The 21,648-nt window shown below is 37.9% G+C and overlaps 1 protein-coding gene across 1 annotated transcript in view; it reads left to right on the top strand.

The window, feature by feature from the left end:
• The window catches only part of LOC136877725 (juvenile hormone esterase-like), a 68,688-nt gene extending 47,557 nt beyond the window's left edge, over positions 1–21,131 (top strand). The window contains exons 8-11 of the mRNA XM_067151934.2: positions 581–731; positions 11,772–11,895; positions 17,534–17,682; positions 20,614–21,131. Coding sequence (XP_067008035.2) covers positions 581–731; positions 11,772–11,895; positions 17,534–17,682; positions 20,614–21,131 — 942 coding nt within the window. The remainder of the gene's footprint in view (positions 1–580; positions 732–11,771; positions 11,896–17,533; positions 17,683–20,613) is intronic.
• The last annotated feature ends 517 nt before the right edge of the window (positions 21,132–21,648 follow it).

Genomic DNA, 21,648 nt, shown 5'->3' with positions numbered 1-21,648 from the left:
ATTATAAACTAATAAAGGAAAATACTTTTTTCTTTTTCTAGTAAGTAACAGAGCCGATGACCTTAGATGTTAGGCCCCTCTAAACAACAAGCTTCATCTTCATCATCATCAGTACAGTAGCCGCATTAACGCATAAAATAACTCTGAAAAAAATACATGTGAAAAAAAGTCAATTTTGAGAAAATAAGTTCAAATTAAGATACAATGTCCATTCACACATTTACCTACGTCAGCAATTGAAAACAACCTGGTCCTTAATCAACATTATCTGAATATTTGTTAGACAGTACCACCAATTTCTTCAAGCATAATCCTGGAATAGATCAGTGAAAACCACAGCCTTCTAGGTCAAAAAGTTACAGAAATAGGTAACTTCAAAGAGAAGCATTTCCCAAGTTGTAAAATTTTTCACTTGTGTATTAAATTATTTTTCAATTTAGGGGGAGCGTATCATAATAAACTATACACCATTTCATTAAGCAGTCCAAATAATTTTATGAGACAAGCTTTCGGGAAAATTATTTATTTAATTGCTTCCCCACTTCCCTTAATAAGTAATACGTGGTTTGTGTTCTTACAGCTCATGTCAGACGTAGCCTTCAACGAGGGACTTATCCAGTCACTGAACGTCATGTCAAATCACACCACCACTCCTCTGTATATGTATCAATTCTCGTATGATGGAGGCTTCGGTCTGTTGAAGAAGCTGTTCGGACTTGAAAACTTTTCAGGTAACATTAACCGTCTTAAAACTTAGAAATACCTTATCAAGCACTGTGTCACAAACATGAAACTTCACAAGAGATTGAAAAGAAACTATTTTCTACTTTAGTTTCACGTACAGCTTTTTTGAATGAAAATATTCAGTTCAAATATAGGATTAGATCCACCTTATTCTATGAACAATATTGTTAACTCTAAAATGAATACATGAATGTTTCGATCTTTCCGATCATCATCAGAACTTTAAAAATCTTATAAAACAATTAAAATATCAAAACATTTGTGTAAATTACGTTTTAAGAGTTATATTCTCTCATTGGGATCTTTTTTATGGAGAAGTTACTGTGTATTTATCGTCATTATTGTAAATATTGTTATAAAGTTCTTAGTTTTTATAGATATATAATGGAATTTTGTTGACTCTTATGTGTCTGTTGATTTTATTATACCGTAGTTAAATCGGACCAAGGTTGATGTTTTGGATGTTATCTTCTAAGAGCTATCAAATTGTGGTTCTGTGGAATGGAATCTGTAAGAAGGAAAAATATATTAGAAGTCGTGGTGAATTTAGGTATTGGCTTCAAATTGCGAAAAAGGGGAAGGTTACCTCACCTTATGGTCCATAGGGTAGTGAAGTGTTATGCGACTGGTTGTAGAAAATAATGAAAATATTCATAAATTTGTTTTTAAAAATACAAACATTTTATGCTTTTCTAGCACCAACTTTTCAAAAAAATTGCTTTCGAAATACACTGGACTTGGTGAATTTTAACTATAAGAAGTAAAATAGAAAACAAATTAACAACGCACTGCGTCCTTATTCGGGAAAGTAAAGTCATGTTAAAATTAAAATTAGCAAGTCGTTGTTACTTGAAACCAAACTTACAACAGTATCGTTGAAGTTAAATGTCCGATTCGTTGGATGAATGGTCAGCGTACCGCCCTTCGGTTCAGAGTATCCCAGGTTCGATTCCTGGCCCGTTGGGGATTTTAATAAATTATGATTAATTCTTCTGGTTCGAGGACTGGGTACTTGTGTTCGTCTCTACACTCTCCTCTTCGTACTCAGACAACACACCGCACTACCGACCACCACAGGAACACGCAATAGTGATTACATCCCTCCAGGAAGAGCATCAGGCCGTAAAACAGGGCCAAATTAATATGTACGACGCAATTCGCACCCGGGACCCCGCAAATGTGGGAAAAGCGGTAGAAGAAAAACAAAAGAAGAAGAAGGTTGTTCAAGTGAAATACATTTGCGTACATAAAAGTAACTAATTCAATTATAAGCCTTGCTGTTATTGTAGAAATATTATTATTATTATTATTATTATTATTATTATTATTATTATTATTATTATTATTATTATTATTATTATTATTATTTCCTATTACTAAAAGAGTAGAAGGATTTGTTCACAGTAATGAAAAGAGATACAGAAGCATTCTTTACAACGAAAGGCATCGTGAAAGTGGATAGAAACCAAAGAACAAAATCATTAAAAGGCTAACAGCAGATGCACATGATATAACTGGAAGAATAGAAAAATAATGTAAAATATCCATGAAAATCCTCAGGCTCTTTCCAGTTATTCGACCGGATCAGGGATGGAATGGAATGAATGAAGCCCCCATCAAGTGACGAGGATAGGACTTGTGCCAGCAGCCGAAGTCTGTCATTACTGAAAGATCATGACTGACGTATGAAATAATATTGGAGAGTGTTGCTGGAATGAAATATGACAGTGAAAATCGGAGTACCCGGAGAAAAACCTGTCTCACCTATGCTTTGTCCAGAAGAAATCTCACATGGAGTGTCCTGGATTTGAACCACGGAACCCTTCGGTGAGACGCAGGCTCTTTACCACCTGAGCCACGGAGGCTTTCAATTTAAAATATTAATATTAGCTTTAAAATTGCAAAAAATATATTTTATCAGTGGAAAAGTGAATACAACAATGCTACACAAAGAAACTTTAACGTCTTTGCCATTTGATGATTTCTGATGTTAATGATACATTATACAAATGATACATTTCAATGTTCACCATCTTAACTGGAAAGTCTGCCACAACATTTGTGTGGCGTAGGCTTTTGTTAAATATTCTATTGGCAAAACCGTAAAAAGTGATACAAGGCCCATTTAAGGATTTTATCTCGATCCCAGGATGGCATATACTGCCGTTTCGTACTGGATAAATCGCTTAATATTACGTGTAGGAGATGTAGTTTTCAACCTCGTTAAAGAACGTGATATATGCAGTAAGACAATGTCGAAAACTGGACGCTCTATCCTTGACCACCGATGCAGAGATATGTACCTATATATCCCAAAATACCGAGTGTGTAGTACTAGAAATTTCTTAAATTATTAATAATAAAATGTTACATGCCAGTAAATCTACCGACACGAGGCTGACGTATTTCAACACCTTCAAATACCACCGAACTGAGCCAGGATCGCACCTGCAAATTTGGGGTCAGAAGGCCAGCGTCCCAACTGTCTGAGCCACTAAGCCCTTTTTTATAATTAACAATAACAAATGAAATAAGCAACTGCACCAAAATTGTACCAAAAACATTCTTACTTTCTGAATTAGGCACATTTATATATTAGTTCTCACCGACGAAACAAAGACATGCAAAAACGAACTCAACAGTCTTAATAAACACATATTTGTACGTTGAGTACTCAGCCCGAGGGTTGGTTGGATGCTGATATATACGGTCTAGGTGCCTTTGAAGAGGAGTACATGGGAAATGAAGAGTGAGGTAGTTTCCAGTAGCTTTTCTCACCAAAGGAAAAAGTATCTTAATTCTGGTTCAGTAAAGATATCATAGGCGTCGAACACAGATCTAATATTGTAATGTCCATGCTGGACAGGTGTCAGAGGTAGCCCACAGGACATAAACTAGTCAGCTTAACATTATGGGATTGGACTTTTCAACACCCTGGAGGGGGTTATCCTACCATTCTTTTTTAACTTTTAGATGACAAAATAAATCAATCTTTCAGCCTCGATTTACAGAGGTGTGAAAATTATCAGACTCAACACCATTTTCGATTATTTTTCGTTATCACATTCCTTTTTACTCCCCGCCCATACAAATGACCGTAAAAATCTCTTTGTGGAACACTTCGATCAGTCACTAGTCTCCTTAAAATAAATTATAGAACACAAGTACTATTTTCCGCAAAATTACATCAGTGATGCCACTGCAGCTAATTTGGACTCTTATATCAATATTTAAGTCCATTGTTGATGACTTTTAACCGGCCTTTTAAATGTAAGTAGATAAAATACTATCATATGATCTGGTTCTGTGAGTTTATATTTTACTTCAGCATTGATATAATTCACTGTACTATAGAAATTCTTGGAAACTCGAATTAAAGGAGTGTCAATTGACCATGTAGGAAGATATACTCTCAACGAAATATCAAAACATTACGAGTATTATCGTCTTTCACAAATATTTATTCGAATTAATATTTGACTGAAAGACAGGAAGTTCTATGGTGATAATTGGAAAGGCAATTGAGGCGAAGACTAAAACTTACCTCATTTATTTTTCAACATTCCCTTATAGTCTAACAATTCTCACACCTTTGCTTGTTACATGAATAAGGTCCGAAACTACGTCTATCAATTTTTTATTGATCAAAGGTGTAGAAGTGGGCGTAGCTGTATGCAAACTTAGAACTCGTTTTCCGCAAGTTAAACATTTTCCTTAAAAGGAACATTTTCTCGGAACCTATTGAAGGTATTTAAATGAAACTCACAGATGTTATACAATATATTGCTACACATACTGTCACAAGACAATTGTAAAACAATTCTTTTTGTTTATTTTTATGTAAAGAACGAGAGAAGATAACGTCATTATTGTCTTTGGGGTAACCTACGTTCATCATCATATTCGATAATCTGTAGGGCCGTTATGAACAATGAGTGAGACTTGAGGGTGCACATTTTGAACAGATGCTGTACCGACGCAGTTTTATACGTGTTTCCGTTGTGAACTTGCATGGTGTAATGACGTATATTGATGTTTTCGGAGCATGTTTGTAATTTCAGTACTGTTTGTTTTTCCACCAACTGTATTTCTTTACTGTACTTACAAAGCACGTTTTCCTGCATAAAAACTCATTACTATATTTTGTAATGCACTGTTACCGTATTTTCCTCTTAACATTGCGGTAACTTTCACATTTGTATGAAAACACAATAATTTTCACTTACAGTAGAACCTCTGTTAGCCAAACTGCCGTTTAACGGAAAAGACCGAAAAACTTCAATTAAAAAGAATTAATAATTAAGAAATTAAGGATTAAGGATTGAGAATTAAGGAAACTTCGTTTGTTACGCTATAAGAAAGGGGATGAGCAACGTACATAGTGCGTGGACACTGACCTTGACCACTTCCTTCACTCTCTATCGACAACTCAGGTTGATCTGGCTCTTTCATTAGCCCCATTGTTTGCTGCCTTATATTATGACAAAAGGATGATTAACGGAATGCGTGGTATCCGCACTTGACTGCCTTTTTAACCATAATTGGTTAATTCTCCTGACACGGGTGCTGGGTGTATGTGCCGTCTTCATCATCATTTCCTCCTCATCACGAAGCGCAGGTCGCCTACGGGAGTCAAATCAAAAGACCTGCACCAGGTATCTCCGAAAGCCAAGCGACATTTCATTTCATCTCTATTTCCAACCCAGTTTTTGATGTGACGAATCAAAGTTTTCTGACGTTCTGGTAATGAAATGGACGCATGACATAGCGGCTGGAAAATGAAGTGAAAGTAAAAATTAAATAGATTTCAAAAACATTAGTGCACAGTCCATAGATAAGTATCTGCACTATGGAACATCGGATTTTTGTTAATATATACTGTGCCCTTGCAAAGGCACCCAATGCGGTGATCTTCTTTCTTCATCTGTGCGCCGGCTGCTCCTGTAAATAATGACATATAAAATACTTACCGCTGCATGTAGACTCTTCTTCCTCAGTCGTGGTGCGTCCAAAAATATCCCACGGGTGATGGGCCACACGTCGATCGGGGGATGAGGAAATGAAAAGATGGGGTAAACTAAGCTATAAATGACGGTACCCAAAGACTGAATTAAAATTTAAGTAAATAAACTGATTTATTGAACAAAGTGCAAAGTGCCAAAATTGAAAATAAACTGGTGAAAAATAAAACAAAGTGAAATGAAATTGAAATTAAAAAAAGAAATTAAAGATCTATCTTACACTAACTCAATTATCTGCCTAATAAATTGACTGAAGGTCAATCAAATTTAAATTATAAGATTACGTCGATACACTGTCTCCATGACGATGGCGTGAATGAATTCATACCACTGGTCAGAAATACCACCTCATTTGAAATACTGAATTGTAATACACTGAAAATGTCTATCAAAATAAACTTGCGTAGTTGAATAATTAATTCATTGGTTAAGTCATCAAATCAACACTGACTCAGAGGTGTTTAAAGATAAAAATTTCATTGTTCCGTATTGAAATTATTGATGTTAAAAATTAAATATTTGAAAAGGAGGTTCAACCTATTCAATACTTAAAAGAAAGAAATGCAGTAATCACATTCCTATTTAAATGGGACCGGTTTCGACCTTAGTCAAGGTCATCATCAGCCGTAAAAACATGTACAATGTTTATGAATATTGGAGGTCAGTTTCACACTCTGATAGGCACAAAGACACGACACCACGTTCTGTCATGCACAAAGTCACAACACTATCAATTAATATACGAAGATCAAAAATAACTTGAAGTCGCAGACGAATAGATTTGTAGTAGAAAGCCGCCAGCTCCTGGTGATCAGCGCGGCACATTCAAGGTCATGCGCTGCGGTCGGACGCCAAAGTAGAGTGGAGAATGTTTTGAAGGTCCAGAATTTGTCACAGTTGCGGGAAGTTAAGTACGTATATAAAAATATACGACGCAAATCAGAGTAATTGAATGAGTACTTGTACTCCTGCTAAGAACTTAGCGTCGTATATTTTTATATACGTACTTAACTTCCCGCAACTGTGACAAATTCTGGACCTTCAAAACATTCTCCACTCTACTTTGGCGTCCGACCGCAGCGCATGACCTTGAATGTGCCGCGCTGATCACCAGGAGCTGGCGGCTTTCTACTGCAAATCTATTCGTCTGCGACTTCAAGTTATTTTTGATCTTCGTATATTAATTGATAGTGTTGTGACTTTGTGCATGACAGAACGTGGTGTCGTGTCTTTGTGCCTATCAGAGTGTGAAACTGACCTCCAATATTCATAAACATTGTACATGTTTTTACGGCTGATGATGACCTTGACTAAGGTCGAAACCGGTCCCATTTAAATAGGAATGTGATTACTGCATTTCTTTCTTTTAAGTATTGAATAGGTTGAACCTCCTTTTCAAATATTTAATTTTTAACATCAGAGGTGTTTATCAAATATTTAACACATGTGACTCAGTTGGGAGACATCCAACTCTAAATAATCATGGACTGCACTAACCATGTGTAACAAATAAGAGAAAGAATTGAAAGAAACAACCATGAACATTGTACTTCATCTACCACGTAACCATTGCCACTTTTTAAACTACTCGTGGTTGAAACAAGAAAATTATTGAAACATAAACCTGAGTGTTACAATCACTCATTTAATTATTTAAATCATACTTGCATGACTGTGATAGCCTGGACCTCTTAAAATAAAAATTAATTAGGCCAAGTGCCTCATGTTTACATCTCAAATGAAAGCGATCCCTTTACATTATTAATTTTACTTAATTTGCCGCTGACTGCATTTTCATTACGAATTCATATTTGTGGTACTACCACTAGATGGAGGCAGATCCCATCTCATTTACCTAATTCATTTGCGGCACTTATGATACAACTGGTTTATTAAAGATCGTTTCATTTTCCTAATTGAAATGTAGTGGATTTCTAAGGCTTGGTAATTACTGAATGTCTGGTATGAGCATACCACTACCATGGTTTTGACTATGACCTAATCGATGATCTCTTATCCTAACACATGAAATCTTACTTACATAAATGAACCTGTTAATGGAGAAACACTGCTCCAACAAAAAAAAATACTGAAATCAAAACTAACCTAACTACACCTACTTATTTGCATCAATGAAATACAAATAATTCACGTATAATCAGATCCTAAATAATACGGTGATAAAATATACACAAAGAAAGGATAATAACAAAAATCTAGCTCCCAAACATCGCTGCCTGCTGAAAGTTAAAAAAAATGCGCAAATATCGGAGTATAAAGAAAATTTACCCAGCTACAAGTAACAAAATATTGTGAATTTGATGGCAATCTTCTAACCTCAGACGAATAATGTCTGGCCATGACACTATTCAGCCTTTATGGACAATAATTACTGGTATTACATGTCATCCATGATTCTACATGACTGTCAAAAATACACATTGATTCGTCGCTCTGTTCACACATTACCTCGTGCGCTAACTCGCATGTTTTCCGAGCATCTACTTTCCCTGGAAAGTATTTGACACAATACAGGCTTTCTGCCTACAATCATAATCCATGTCGTTACATATTTAACACTCTCAGTTAAATTATTCATCTCTCAATTCTATTTATTCCTCACTATTCTTCGACGTAGTAACTCATAATACGGCCTCGCTCGTATCCGGCGGGCGAAATATCTGTCGTGCACATCTCCATTTCTTACGACACTGTTCATGACATGGTCCAATATTATATTTCCATTATCAACGCAGATCATCACGGATATTACTATTCACTTTGCTCGATCTTTAGATCATCCTCTGCTTCACATATTACAAACTATCAGAGCTGACTTATCAATGGCTTCCTGTCACTAACTGTTTTACTAAAATGACGAGATTGCCTCTCAAAAACACGGCTATTGAAAAGTGTAACCGCAATTACACACAGAAATAAACACTCGCGTGTCAACCAAATCGTCGCAAAAATACACGGTATAAGAGCTACCGGAAACTGTCATCTGAATGATGATTACACAACATGAAATAAACTGAATGCGCATGTAGCAAAGTAAACATTAAAAATCAACAAGGCGGCGTCTACAATATCATAACTTCAACAAAAAATATCGCTCAACCAACGTTATAATAACATGATTATTATTATTATTATTATTATTATTATTATTATTATTATCCTTAATCTGCATTACACTTATTTAAATCTCGCAAAACAGAATTCTAACCTTTCAAAAGGTCTTACTACAAATGATCCAGAAATAATATGCAAAACACATTTACTTAAAGAAAGTACGCAAATAACACTAGCTCACACTTATTATTATTATTATTATTATTATTATTATTATTATTATTATTATTATTATTATTATTATTATTATTATTATTATGTGAATTATTTACAATCCTATCTAATAGTCTAAGCTACATGTGATCATCGATTGGTTCATAGTCCTACATATTTATTTATACATTTTGTTGCTCATTACCTTAGTGCTGGAGGCAGGTTGGATCACCCTCCGGGCTCTGTCATGATGAATTAGAATTCCATCTTGAAGCTGATGTGGTAATCCGAAATGTCACACGCACATGCTTGATACATCTTTATAAAGGCGTTACATACGTTCACATCTACATAAACACTCGCATTTTCTAGCAGTTCAATGAAGATTATACAATAACACTGCATAAACACCTGACGTGAAGTCGAAAGTCTTCTCTCCGCTACCTGCCTGGCGTCTCCTGCTGTGTTTCACACCCCTCTCAGTTTGTTTGTTTAAGGCTTACCGGTTGTTCACCTCTTCGGAACATAACAGTGTACTCAAGGTCTTAACACCGCGGCCTTCCATTAGTGACACAAAGTCATTCTCCTCCCTGTAACTGCTTTAACTAATTTCTCTCCCGTAACATCTCGCTTGCCATAACAGTTCATTGAAAGTGATGAAAACAAGCTAAAAGTACTGTTTCCAATGATGTGTGGAGAAATTTTATACTAATCGTCCTCCAAAATAAAAATAAAATGACCTTTCAACAAATATCCAAACTACACGTGGATTAGGAAAATTTTTATGCAGTTACATGTTACGACGTGATCCATTGTCCCTCTCGGTTGGTTGTGTAAGTTCATATAAGGCAAGTGTTGAAAAGTGTAGCTATTGCCTGATTATCTCTGCATAAATTCAAATTACATAAAAGTTTGTTAAAGTGTTCATTTCTCCTGAAATATTACTCTCACAAGTGAATACATGGCTCACTCGGATGCCAACAAGTGTCTCTGATCGCGTTCCTACCAGACTCAGAATTCACAAAAGAAAACGTTCATACAAGACTGAACTCACTCCGTACAAGACTGAATTTGAAAGCTGACACTTCGTACAAGAACTGAAGATTCACCACACTGCTCGTTGGTTTTGTAAACAGTTCTCCCCCCACTTCGAAAATAGTTCTGTGGAATGGATGTGGCGTAGTAATCTTGCACTTGGGACCGATTTATCATGCGTCCGTAGGTTAAAGCTTTAAAAAATATGTACAAAATCTTCCTAATTTCGGTCTGACTAACTTGTTATATTGCGCCGTGGGAAACGATCACAGGGTAATCCATACGACGGTGCGCGTCACCGGCGTTATTTTCTTCCTGAGGATGCTGTCTTCCCGCCATGGTGGTTCCGTTCCTGGGCGATACCACCCTTCCATGTAAAGTTAAAATGTTCTTAATTAACCACTAATTAATCACACATTTGCACTGATAAATTTTCAAATATTGTTAGGAAGTCAGGACACCGTTTTCCACAACTACTCCGGGCTCCAAATCGCGAAATACTGGCTGTAGATTCCCGCTATGACAAAACATTTAAATTTGCAATTTTTTGATTGGCTGAGACGTTCGCGCTCTCCGCAGCATGGATGCTTCCATTTCCTGCCAAGGGTTGACGGGTATTATAGTTTTCTCTCTTGCACTTCTAAGTAGGTCAAGTTCCAACGCGTGATTTTCCCGTGAGAACCGAGTAGAAAGTTCCCACTCCTTGTCGGCACCATAAACATTATTGGATGTACCACTTAGGCCAGCTATCTGCTGCTCGTGCCTTAAGAAAAGTTCTGCGGATCTACTTGCAGTCTGAACGGCGCCAGAATGTTGCTTTGTGACTGCCAGCTTTCACAGCCTACTCCTGTATTCCAATATGCGAATTATTCAACTTTTAATTCATACATAATTACGCACATTCGCTTATGGGTGCAGTACCGATTCTGAAATTTTCTTTTGTTAAAATACTTTGAAGTATGGTACATGTATTGTCTTCGCTTACCTTCACCTAAAAGGTCAAAAATCGTTTCTTAAACTCTAAATGAAATTGTAATTTTTATCCGAAATTTACGTTATCCGAAACCATCATCCCCCTCTCCCCGTCCCCTTTTGCTCCGTTTAGTAGAGGTCCTACGTAAATAGAAAAATCGGTAATCGGTAAAAATACCACAGTGTCTTGTGGCTGGTAACACTGTATCTGTACACTGTATTAGTGTAATAAATGCTTTGTCATATAATCCGAACAGATTACAGAGAGAATTATTTCGTATTACCGAGGTTTGGCTGTATTTTACTTTTGCTATATTCTACTTTATTCTGTTTCAACTTATTAAAATTTATAGGAATGTATTTACTCCTTCCCAGTGACAAAAATGAGACTTTTGAATGATTTTTGGACTTCTTTTTATATTGCTTAAATATAATTCAGTGATAAAAGAAGTAATTGACTATCCACTTATTTAACAACTTCTAACTAGTCTTGCTTTCCCCTGCCCTAGTACAAAATTGGTATGCTTGTCAGCTCTTAGAAATGAGTTCCAGTTTTATCTCTGTCTCCATTGCGAACTCTGTACAAAATGGTTTATTTGTTTTACTATGCTTCAAATTTTAGTCAGAGAACTAATTCGCTCCCAAATTCTGTGATAGTCTTGTCTCGAAAGTGTGAATTATTCTTAATGCACATTTTTTTCCTTTGTACAGGTGTAAACCATGGTGAAGATTTGGGATATCTTTTTAAGTATGGTCTCGAGGAATCAAATGATCCCATGGATATCAAAGTGCGGTCTCAATTCATACGCTTGTGGACAAACTTCGCGAAGACTGGGTGAGTAGGCCTTTTGCTGCGGTTGGTTGGTAATCTTGCTCCCTTCTTGGTATACCCCAATGGCTACATATGTGTCTTTTAGTACTAAAAGCAGATAAGTCACAAATACAAGCCTGTCAGGAAAAGCGCGCATCACTGTAACTCCACCGTATGCATGGGTTTCAAGGGCAATATTTTGGTAAGACTAGATGCCAAGGAGAACAAATTACAAACGTTCAGTAATTCGTGGTTTCGCAAATAATTTGGAATGAATTTGGATGTGTCTGGATTTGGAAAAACATCAACGAATGTTTTCCGCTCATATATGTATATCGTTTTGAAAAAAAACTGTATTTTGCTCATTTCAAACAACGTTTCCCTAGAAATGAAACTTGCTCTTCATATAAGCTAATAAAGGACTACTTTAATGTAACATATCTAAAATATATATCCGTATCCCAGCGTATATAACGCATATGGGTACAGGATTGTAAACTCTACTGCATGAATGAGTTATAAAGGCAATATTTTGTTAAGACGTAGATGCCAAGAACAATCAAGCAAAAACGTTACAAATACTACATAATTCATAGATAGAGCTACGGAATGTGGAATACATGATCTTGTTCTATCCCTATTTTACTTCAAATATGCACCTAAAAATATATGGATATGTAGAAAATACGAAAGACCTTCAACACATTTCTGAGACTGAACACGTTCCATGATCCCCCTGTGTAGATCTAGCAACAAAATATGCCTGTGCAGTAGAAGTACGATAGTTATGAAGCCCCCGTTTATGAAGCCGACCACGCGGCTGTCGTCCATGAGGTGATATGTGGTATCCATCTTCGTAACTCTAGTATCGCTGCTTCTGATACCATGGCCATACGCATGTAGTCTCCTCTGACGCATTTTATCAGCAATAGGTGCTGTTTCCATCCACTTCCATGCGTCTTCATTCCTCACATGACCCAATCGCATGTTCAGCATAGCATCCTCATCCCCATGACATGGACTTTTTGCACATGGTCTAAAAGAAATACATTCTCCAAAACGTCATGTAGCTGTTTTTGTAACTAAAAGATCCTTGCTTAAAAAGACTTTTTATTGAAGCAAATACATATATTACAATACATAAAGCATACTGTGGATAGAGCTACAGAATATGGAATACAGGACCTAGTTTTATCTCAATTTTTCTTAAAATGGGCACATAAAATCTTTGGATTTCTAGTAAATCCGAAAGGCCTCAACACATTCCAAAGAATGGTTCACGTTCCATGATCCACTCGTGTGGAACCAGCAACAAAAAGAAGCCTGGGTGTATTGATCATGCTTCGAACAATCGTAGTAGTTATCTTTCCTTAAAACTTATTTACAAGTGAACTTCTTTTAACGATCTTGGATTAACATGGACAAGATGAACAATGTAGCTTATATTCTATAAGGACGAGTCGGATAAAAACTTTAAAAGCCTAACAAAAATCACAAGTTACGCCACGGTTCTCTCCGTTTGTAGTCCTAACAAGTAAGGAGACAAGTAGCGGTAGACAAGTAAAGTACCATTGTATCAATGGCCGCCCCACTTGAGACATGCACGAAAGAAGAATAACAGTCCGCTATTCGGTATTTAAGTAGTGAAGGTGCGAAATCTATTGAAATTAATCGTCGAATGACGATCCAATATGGCGATGCATCCTGTTACAGTAGCAACAAGACAATGCCAGATTCATAGTACCCGTGCAGCAACTGCGATCATCAAAGACCCGCATTTCTAATGTCTTCCACAATCACCATATTCACCAGACCTTATCCCTAGTAAAAACCGCATGCTTGGGGTATTCAAGGGGGCGCTGAGAGGAAATACGCTCCGTTCATATGAAGACGAAGGATGAAATCCGTGCACGATTGACTGCGCAGACAAATAAACTATTTCTTCTTAAAAACCATGTATGTTTACAATTGGAGGAGGACTTGCATTGAACCGAACTGAAACTTCGTAGAAAATTATACAGTTGTGTACCACTTTTTTCTGTAAAATAAACTGAAAGTAATATTGAAGGTTTTCATTTGACCTACCCTCATAGTAACAGTCATCTTCTACCGCTTTTCCCACTCTTCGTGGGGCCGTTGGCACCCTGATAATATCAGTGGTTAGCCAAAAGATTACATTGAATTTAATATCATTTTTGCATCATTTCGTAGAACACTGATGCGATAGTAATGTATTTTACCGATATCAGTTCCATTTAGGAGCTTGGAAATGATTAGCAACTATTCCGTGTATTTTGTGCGTATACAGTCAGCCTGATAACCTTAGTGTTAAAGTGTTTTCGTAAGTATTTGGGAGTAATTCTCTGGATATGTTAACCTTTTCGATCATCCTTCACCTGGAGTGCAGACTAACAAATTTCTGGATTGACATCGAAGGGTTGCTTCTTTGGAAGCTCTATAAAAACATGACACCAGTTATTGACATGCTGGGCAGAATGGGGCAAAAGCTGTTCCAACGTCTATATTATTCTGATATTCGTAAGACAGATTATGGCATAGTTGGCGGGAGTGAATAACAATAATTGCCGCTTGCTTAGTTTCCACTGGCTGTTAGATGACAGATTTGTCAGTGTTCCGTGCTGATTCATGGTCAGTTCTTAATTACAATGTTAGTCTACTACCGGTTGCATGTTGTTTGTAATTGAATTCAGTAGGAGTGTTATAATAACGACGAGTTGATGTAAATGCTGTTGGTGTATGAGGATAGTCGAAGAAATGTATTTATTTTAGTGGGACTGCATGCTTGATATCATTTACGCAACATTATCTGCCAAATACAGGCTGCTAATTCATGAGGACATCACCGCTGCTGGAACAAGTAGATTGCCATCACAAAATCCACCAGTCAGAACAGCAACACATGTGGCAGACAGTGACTTCAACCTATTATGGGCCTGAAAAAAATTACTGGTCGAAAAATCTCCATACCGATTCCAAAGTACCGCAATAAACTAAGTGGTTTAAACTTGCCTAGTGCTGGGGCTCTACCTTAATTAAGGCCACGGCCGCTTCCTTCCCATTCCTAGGCCTTTCCCCTCCCATCGTCGCCATAAGACATATCTGTGTCGGTGCGACGTAAAGCAAATAGCAAAATAAACTTACCTCGGCGAACGTGATCAACTCTAAACGAGATTGGAAAAAATCACGGTAAATGTGCTGTTCTCTTCTACAAGTAGAGTCCAGCTCGTTTCCCACAAGGCAATTTATTGTTGTAGAGCTCCAAATCAGACAAACCGCCATACAATAGAAGAAATTCCTTTTAAGCTCTTAAAAGGGCGAACTCAATGATTTTATGGATGCAAACTTGGCTGTGATAGACATTGTTAAGAATTTTAAAGTCGAATTGTAAATTGCAAGTGTATATTGTGTATAACATTATTTGTATTTCTTAATATTTGTCGTATTTAATGCCAAACGCTAAGTAAATAAATCTGATAACGGTTACGTCTCAAAACTCACAACTGCAAGCTAGTAGCTGAATTAACATCCTAATGAATCTCACAATACACGACTCCGGACAGCAGGTGCCTGCGATGATCGCAGGAGTGATGAGGTGCGCGGGAATTCACGCTGCCCTTCAACCCATGTTTGTCTACGCACTGTTAGAATGCAATATCTCGTATAATGTTAACAGGAATTATCATCCTACCACAAACCGAATTCTCCAAGTATAACACTGATCTTTTCTCAGTTATTCTGTTTGGTGTTATCGAACAGTGCACAACATGGAATTCATTACTTCCCAAAAGGTTAAACTAAATTTAATGTATAACGGTTATAGGTTTTATAAGCAGAAAGATGACAACTCAGGGAATCCGTGCGGTTTTGTCACAAACCTCCGTCATCCTGATGATTGCTAGTGACAACAGCGTTTTAAGTGAAACAGTCCACCAGTGTGTACCTGATGTCCGTGGGTTTCTCAACCTTCTCTTGCTTATACGTTGTGCGAAGCTACACGACAGATGAGAGAGGTGCCAATTAAGGAGGACACCCCGTTCCGGCTGGCGCTGGCAATGGATAATTCCGATTACATTTTCAAATATCTACAGTCGGTATGTGGGTAGGATGGATATTTTTCCATTCAAAGCAGAACTAACCCGCTCGTGAGTGTTGAGACTGACCAGGTAAAGGAACCTCTTTCTGAAATTCGTGAATTTTGATACTCGTGCGCTTTAAGACTGCTGAGTTCTGAGAGGAGGATTATATTGTGGAAAGTGAAATTATCACATCCACCCTGCTGCGAGGGTGCAAGAAGGCATTATGAAGCGTCATGCGCTCTATGAGGGACGAGAATGTGGATATCTTGAACATATTTTGTCTCAATACTACGGAGATTACACTGTTTATTTACGTTTCTCTTCATTCCATTACTCGGGGTTTCCCCTTTAAATTAGTTCGTCCTGCTGCATAGTTAAATCAGAGGGGATGACGACGCGTCAGAAGTTTAGTCTGAAAATTTACTTTTCCGAAGCACCTCTTACTTTAGACCAGCCAACTATGTGAAGCACGCTGAACATTGTTCCCCCACTTGAATTGCGTCAATTCACTGAGATATTCTTATCGGTTGGCAAATAAAATACATTATTGTGATGCTCTGTGTAAAAACATGTTACGTGCTGGAGGGCGGTAGAATGTAATAAGGGACGCGCTAGTGTGACATACGGTTTATTTAGAACTGGCTATAAAACCACTACACTTTATTGACCAAATTTTTCGGCCGGTATCAAAATCATCGTACAGAATTAACAATTACCACCCAATTTCTATATTATCTAGATTTGCTAATAGTTTTGAATTTATCCATATAGAGACAATTTACGTTTCATCTTTCCTTGTCATATAACAACTTGTGAGATCACCGGTTCAACTTCAGTCTATGTATTTACGTATGTACTAAACCTTGGAAGCTAGAAATCCATTCAATTTTGCTTAAAAAATTCATGACTACATTAAAATAATTCTATGTTACTTGCTAAAAAATCCTGAACGACGAACTATGTCTGATCACCATCCTTTCATCCGATTACAACCAAACGTACAAATCTACCCCTTCCCCAATTTTGGCCACTTAATCTTCGTCGGGTGGCATTGATAAAAGTTTGGATTATTAGTAGGATTGCTTGCAATATGAAGAAAATCAAGCTGTTCCATATTGCGCTCCTCAAACATCGCCTACCCACATCCACTTGTGTCCTGCAACTTACTTTATCAGGTAAGCGACTTCAGTCCTCCTGACATCCTCGACATATCCATATGAAGGAAGGTTTTGACAAAATAAAACGCCACGGTTGCCAAAGTTTCCCAATCCATCCCTTTGTTCCAAGGACAACTGTGGCATTTCCTACAGCTGAAAAGCTACAATTTTCCCATCCGAAAACAACTTAGACTCTGTACGCTTTTAAAACTGGCAAGCTCTTCTTGTACTATCAATTTTGGTTAACAACCTATCGTAACTCATGACTTATCTTCAGGAATCATGGACAGTCACACTCCAACATGGACTCTCTACACTCAGCCAACTATGTATTTAGATATAATCTTAGTGAAAGGCAATACTATAATCATGTCCGCACTGGTAACACTGATTACTTGTCTGTTTCAGAAATCCAACTTCAGGAATCACGACCGACGAAGTTCCAGAATGGATTCCGTACAAGCAGTCTGAAACCAACTATTTAGAAATTGGTCCACAGATGGTGATCAAGAGAGATCTTTTCAAGAATCGTATAGACTTCTTGAATCAGCTCTATAGTACACCTCCCAAGGCTTAGAAGTCTTGATGTTTAAACTTCTCACATCTGTATTACTTCCTCAGGAACAGAAATAATACCTTAAAATGAAAGGTTTCCTTTGAAAAATTATAAACTGAGCTTCATTTTTAATGGGAGTTGGAACCCTAAAAACTGAAAATATTTACGTTTCTTTTAGACTTGTAATCCACATAGAAATTTACAATTTCCTGATTAAATTGGTGTAACACTTTGAAACTCTTTGCAGATACAAAGAACAATAACGTCCCTCAAACTGTATTTATGATATTCTGAGAAACCGAGTTGCCGGAATTTTATCCCGCAGACTGAGCCAGGATCGAATCCGACACTTGGGCTCATAAGACCAGCGCATAAAAATCTCAACCACTCAGGCCATCCAGAGACAAATTTGATTACAAAGTTCTAGTTAAAATTACTCCTATTTTACCTGTTTCTATTGAAATATTCACATATCCACAATCAAGTGACAGACAATCGATTTATTTCTACAAATTTGTAGGAAAATCGTTTTTTTACGTTGGTATCATTGCCATAATAGTATGACTGCCTAGAGTGATTCATTTTTATGACAATATTTGGCATTTGTTTTTAAGATGATATATGCCTATTTTTCTCTAACTACAGAACGCAGAATATAAATATTTTCATAAAGGCTGAACTGATCTAACATTGTACCAATAATTTCCTCATGGTCTTATTTAAACTGTCTTATGCAATATTTATTCCTCTCAAAAATTATTTAAAACGAAGTATTATATCATATTCAACTCGGGAATGACACTTCAATCAGATGTCAAAAACAAATATAAATAATTCAACACTGTAAACACCTGTTCTGGAGAGAGCGTGCCCGCCTCTATTTCGGAGGCCTCGGGTTCGATTCGTGGCCACGTCAGAGGTCTTTAACCGGTTCTGAGGATTGGTTTTAAGCCAACTCAGCCAACTTGAGAATAATTTAATGAGCTATCTGACAGTGAGAGAACATTCTCCGGTCTAGAAAGCTCAGAGAAACGGCCCAGAGAATTCGCCACACCGACCATACCTCACCTCGTAATCTGCAGGCATTCAGGCTAATTAATGGTTGCTTGGCAGGTAGATTTCAGAGATACAGATAAACAAAATTGAACTATTACTTTGTCTTAATTTAAACTACTTTTTGTTTGTGCAATTTAAACTATTTCTATTTTTTCGAACTCTTCAGTTTTGATGCGATATAACCTATTATTGTAACAATGAACAGAAAATAATTTAGCTCTATTGTGTTCAAAAGTAATGTAATTAATTCAAAATCATGTATATTCACCTCATTGTTGAAAAATTGTCTGGAAGCTATTGGCTGTACGCTCAAACAAGAAGTAATGAGATATGACTTGACGAAGAAAATGGCCACGTAATTAAAACCACACATCATGAGTATCAACAGTCATCCGGCTTCTTGACTGAGGCTTAAGTGTGCTACTCTTCAGTTTCAGAGGGCCTTAGGTTCGCTTCCCTGCCGCACCAAGGATTTGAACTATATGTGGATAATTCTTCTGGCTCGGAGACTGGGTATTTGTGTTCGTCATAATATGACTACAGACAACACACGGCATCTCTCCTCATAGGTTTGGCGTCAGAATGGCATCCGGATGAATAGCAGAGCCAATCTACATCAAGTATGATCCAAATAATTTGGTAAAAGGGCGAGGAAGACGATCATGAATATTAGCAATTATCATCAAGTATTCAGTCTTGCACCGATGTCTTATAAGACCTGTCTGAGAAATGATATCCTTAGTCTTGCAGGAGGCGCTTTGCCATCAATATAACCCTCAGCAATACTTTTCATCTTCTGGGAATGACCTAAACGGTTGCACCATCATGTAAGGCTCCCTCAGTTGTATAGTGTTATAATGCAATTATCTGTGCTTAAACCACTTAAAATAAACCATTCCTAAATCATTTCAGTTTTATTTTAGTACAGAAGTAATATATTATTCATAGTAAATGTTAGATGACAAAGAAGTCGGTGAGAATCTTCTATGAGAACTTTTCTTTAAATTCATCTGAGGCTACTTAAGATACTAGGACCAAGTAGTCTCAGTGGATAGTTGGAGAAAATTTTATGATTTTAGTCTCCCGTAAATTTTAATCCATTCTGTGACAAAATTGTCACATGAAGCATTACAGAAATAGAACGTATGCGTTTATGAACAGTCTATATCAGGTGCAACCAGCATTGATAGTAATCATTATCTACACTAGTGTCTAAAAGTTAAGCATAAGTTACGAGTAAGCAGGGCAACAGGAAAAACACCGCATATCGCACGACATATGCACCTACCAACCGTACGTGTTCTCTCTGTATAGCAAAGGAGTGGTCCCTGCTTTGATTAGCGGTGTAACCGCACGGTAAACACAGCCAGTGCCTGCGCCCCATATTCCCTCAGTCGTGTTTGTCCTGTTATAGTGGTGAATGTGACAACATAATGGCACAACGAGGCCATTTGGACCCCGTTTTGCGGGTAGAATACTCGGCCGCCTGGAAGCAGGCCAGTCACAGACCGAAGTCGCCGTATCCTTGGATGTGCCACAAAGTGTCATTTCCAGGCTTTAGAGACGATTTCGAGACACAGGAGGTGTTAGGCGTAGGCCAGTACCAGGTCGATCAAGGGTAACCACCCCGCAGCCTTAACCGCCCGAAAAAATCGGAGTGCACCTGCAAGTCAATTGTCGGCGGTGCTTGCAGCCGTCTCAGGGGTTGCCGTTTCCCGGCAAACTGTGTACCGGAGACTCAGAACAGCAGGGCTGTTTGCCCGACATCCAGCGGTGTGCGTCCCGCTCACTCCAGCACAGAGACGGATCCGTTTACTGTGGAGCTGTCAACAACAAAACTGGACCATAAATGAATGGAGGCATGTGCTCTTCACAGATGAATCACGCTTCAGTTTGCAGAACGATTCCCGTCGCACATTAATCTGGAGAGAAACAGGTAGCCGATACAATCGCAGGAACATCGTGGAACGGGACCAGTATGGTGGTGGTGGCGTCATGGTGTGGGGTGGCAACTTGTTGAATGGCCGTACGGACCTGCACATCTTCTTCATGGGTAGTCCGAGGAACACTGTTAACGCTCGGAGATACAGAGATGAGATACTGAGATCACATGTTCGACTCTTCAGAGGTACGGTTTGTCCAGAATTCCTCTTAATGGACAATAATGCCCGACCGCACCGCGCTCCTCTGGTGGATGAATTTCTGGCTGGGGAACACATTCATCGCATGGATTGGCCAGCGTGGTCTGCGGATCTAAATCCTATAGAAAATGCCTGGGATGCATTGGGGAGGCGAATTGCATCCCGTCAGCCTCACCAAGGACCGTCCAAGACCTTCACATTGCCCTTTAGGAGGAATGAGATAGACTGCCACCAGAGCTCTTGGACCATCTGATAGAGAGCATGCCACATCGCTGCGAAGCATGTGTGACCGTTAAGGATAACCATACACCCTATTGACAGCATATTTTGTTGTGGGAGACATTGCCAAGTTTTGTCAGTTGTTGTCAAAAGTGTACCTTAGCTATCAGAACCTTTCTCGACACCTTTTTTTTGACAAGTTGTGTGACATATGGTGTGTGATTCAGCTTCCGTTTGTTGAGCAATCTGTCTGACATTCCTATCAGGCGGTATGGCCCCGTTTAGTGATTATGCTTAATTTTTGGGCACTAGTGTATATTTAATTATTGTGTGTAATATAAAAGGTAAGTGCAATTCGGCGTCAAATTTCCATGGTAAAGATAAACCGTTTTTAAATTATAATCTAACTGGTTATAATATGATTTTCCATGTTTAGGTCAGATGTTTCGAGCACATATTCCAATATACTGTATATGCAGCGGTGTTTTTGTATGTCGCGGCGTACGTATTGGAAAAGTATCATAAAATTTTATAATCTGTATTAATTGATG

The sequence above is a fragment of the Anabrus simplex genome, chromosome 7 (genome assembly GCF_040414725.1).
Source record: "Anabrus simplex isolate iqAnaSimp1 chromosome 7, ASM4041472v1, whole genome shotgun sequence".
In the NCBI taxonomy this organism is placed as follows: domain Eukaryota; kingdom Metazoa; phylum Arthropoda; class Insecta; order Orthoptera; family Tettigoniidae; genus Anabrus; species Anabrus simplex.
Note: the sequence above shows the minus strand (reverse complement) of the source record. Positions and strands in the feature narration are given on the sequence as shown.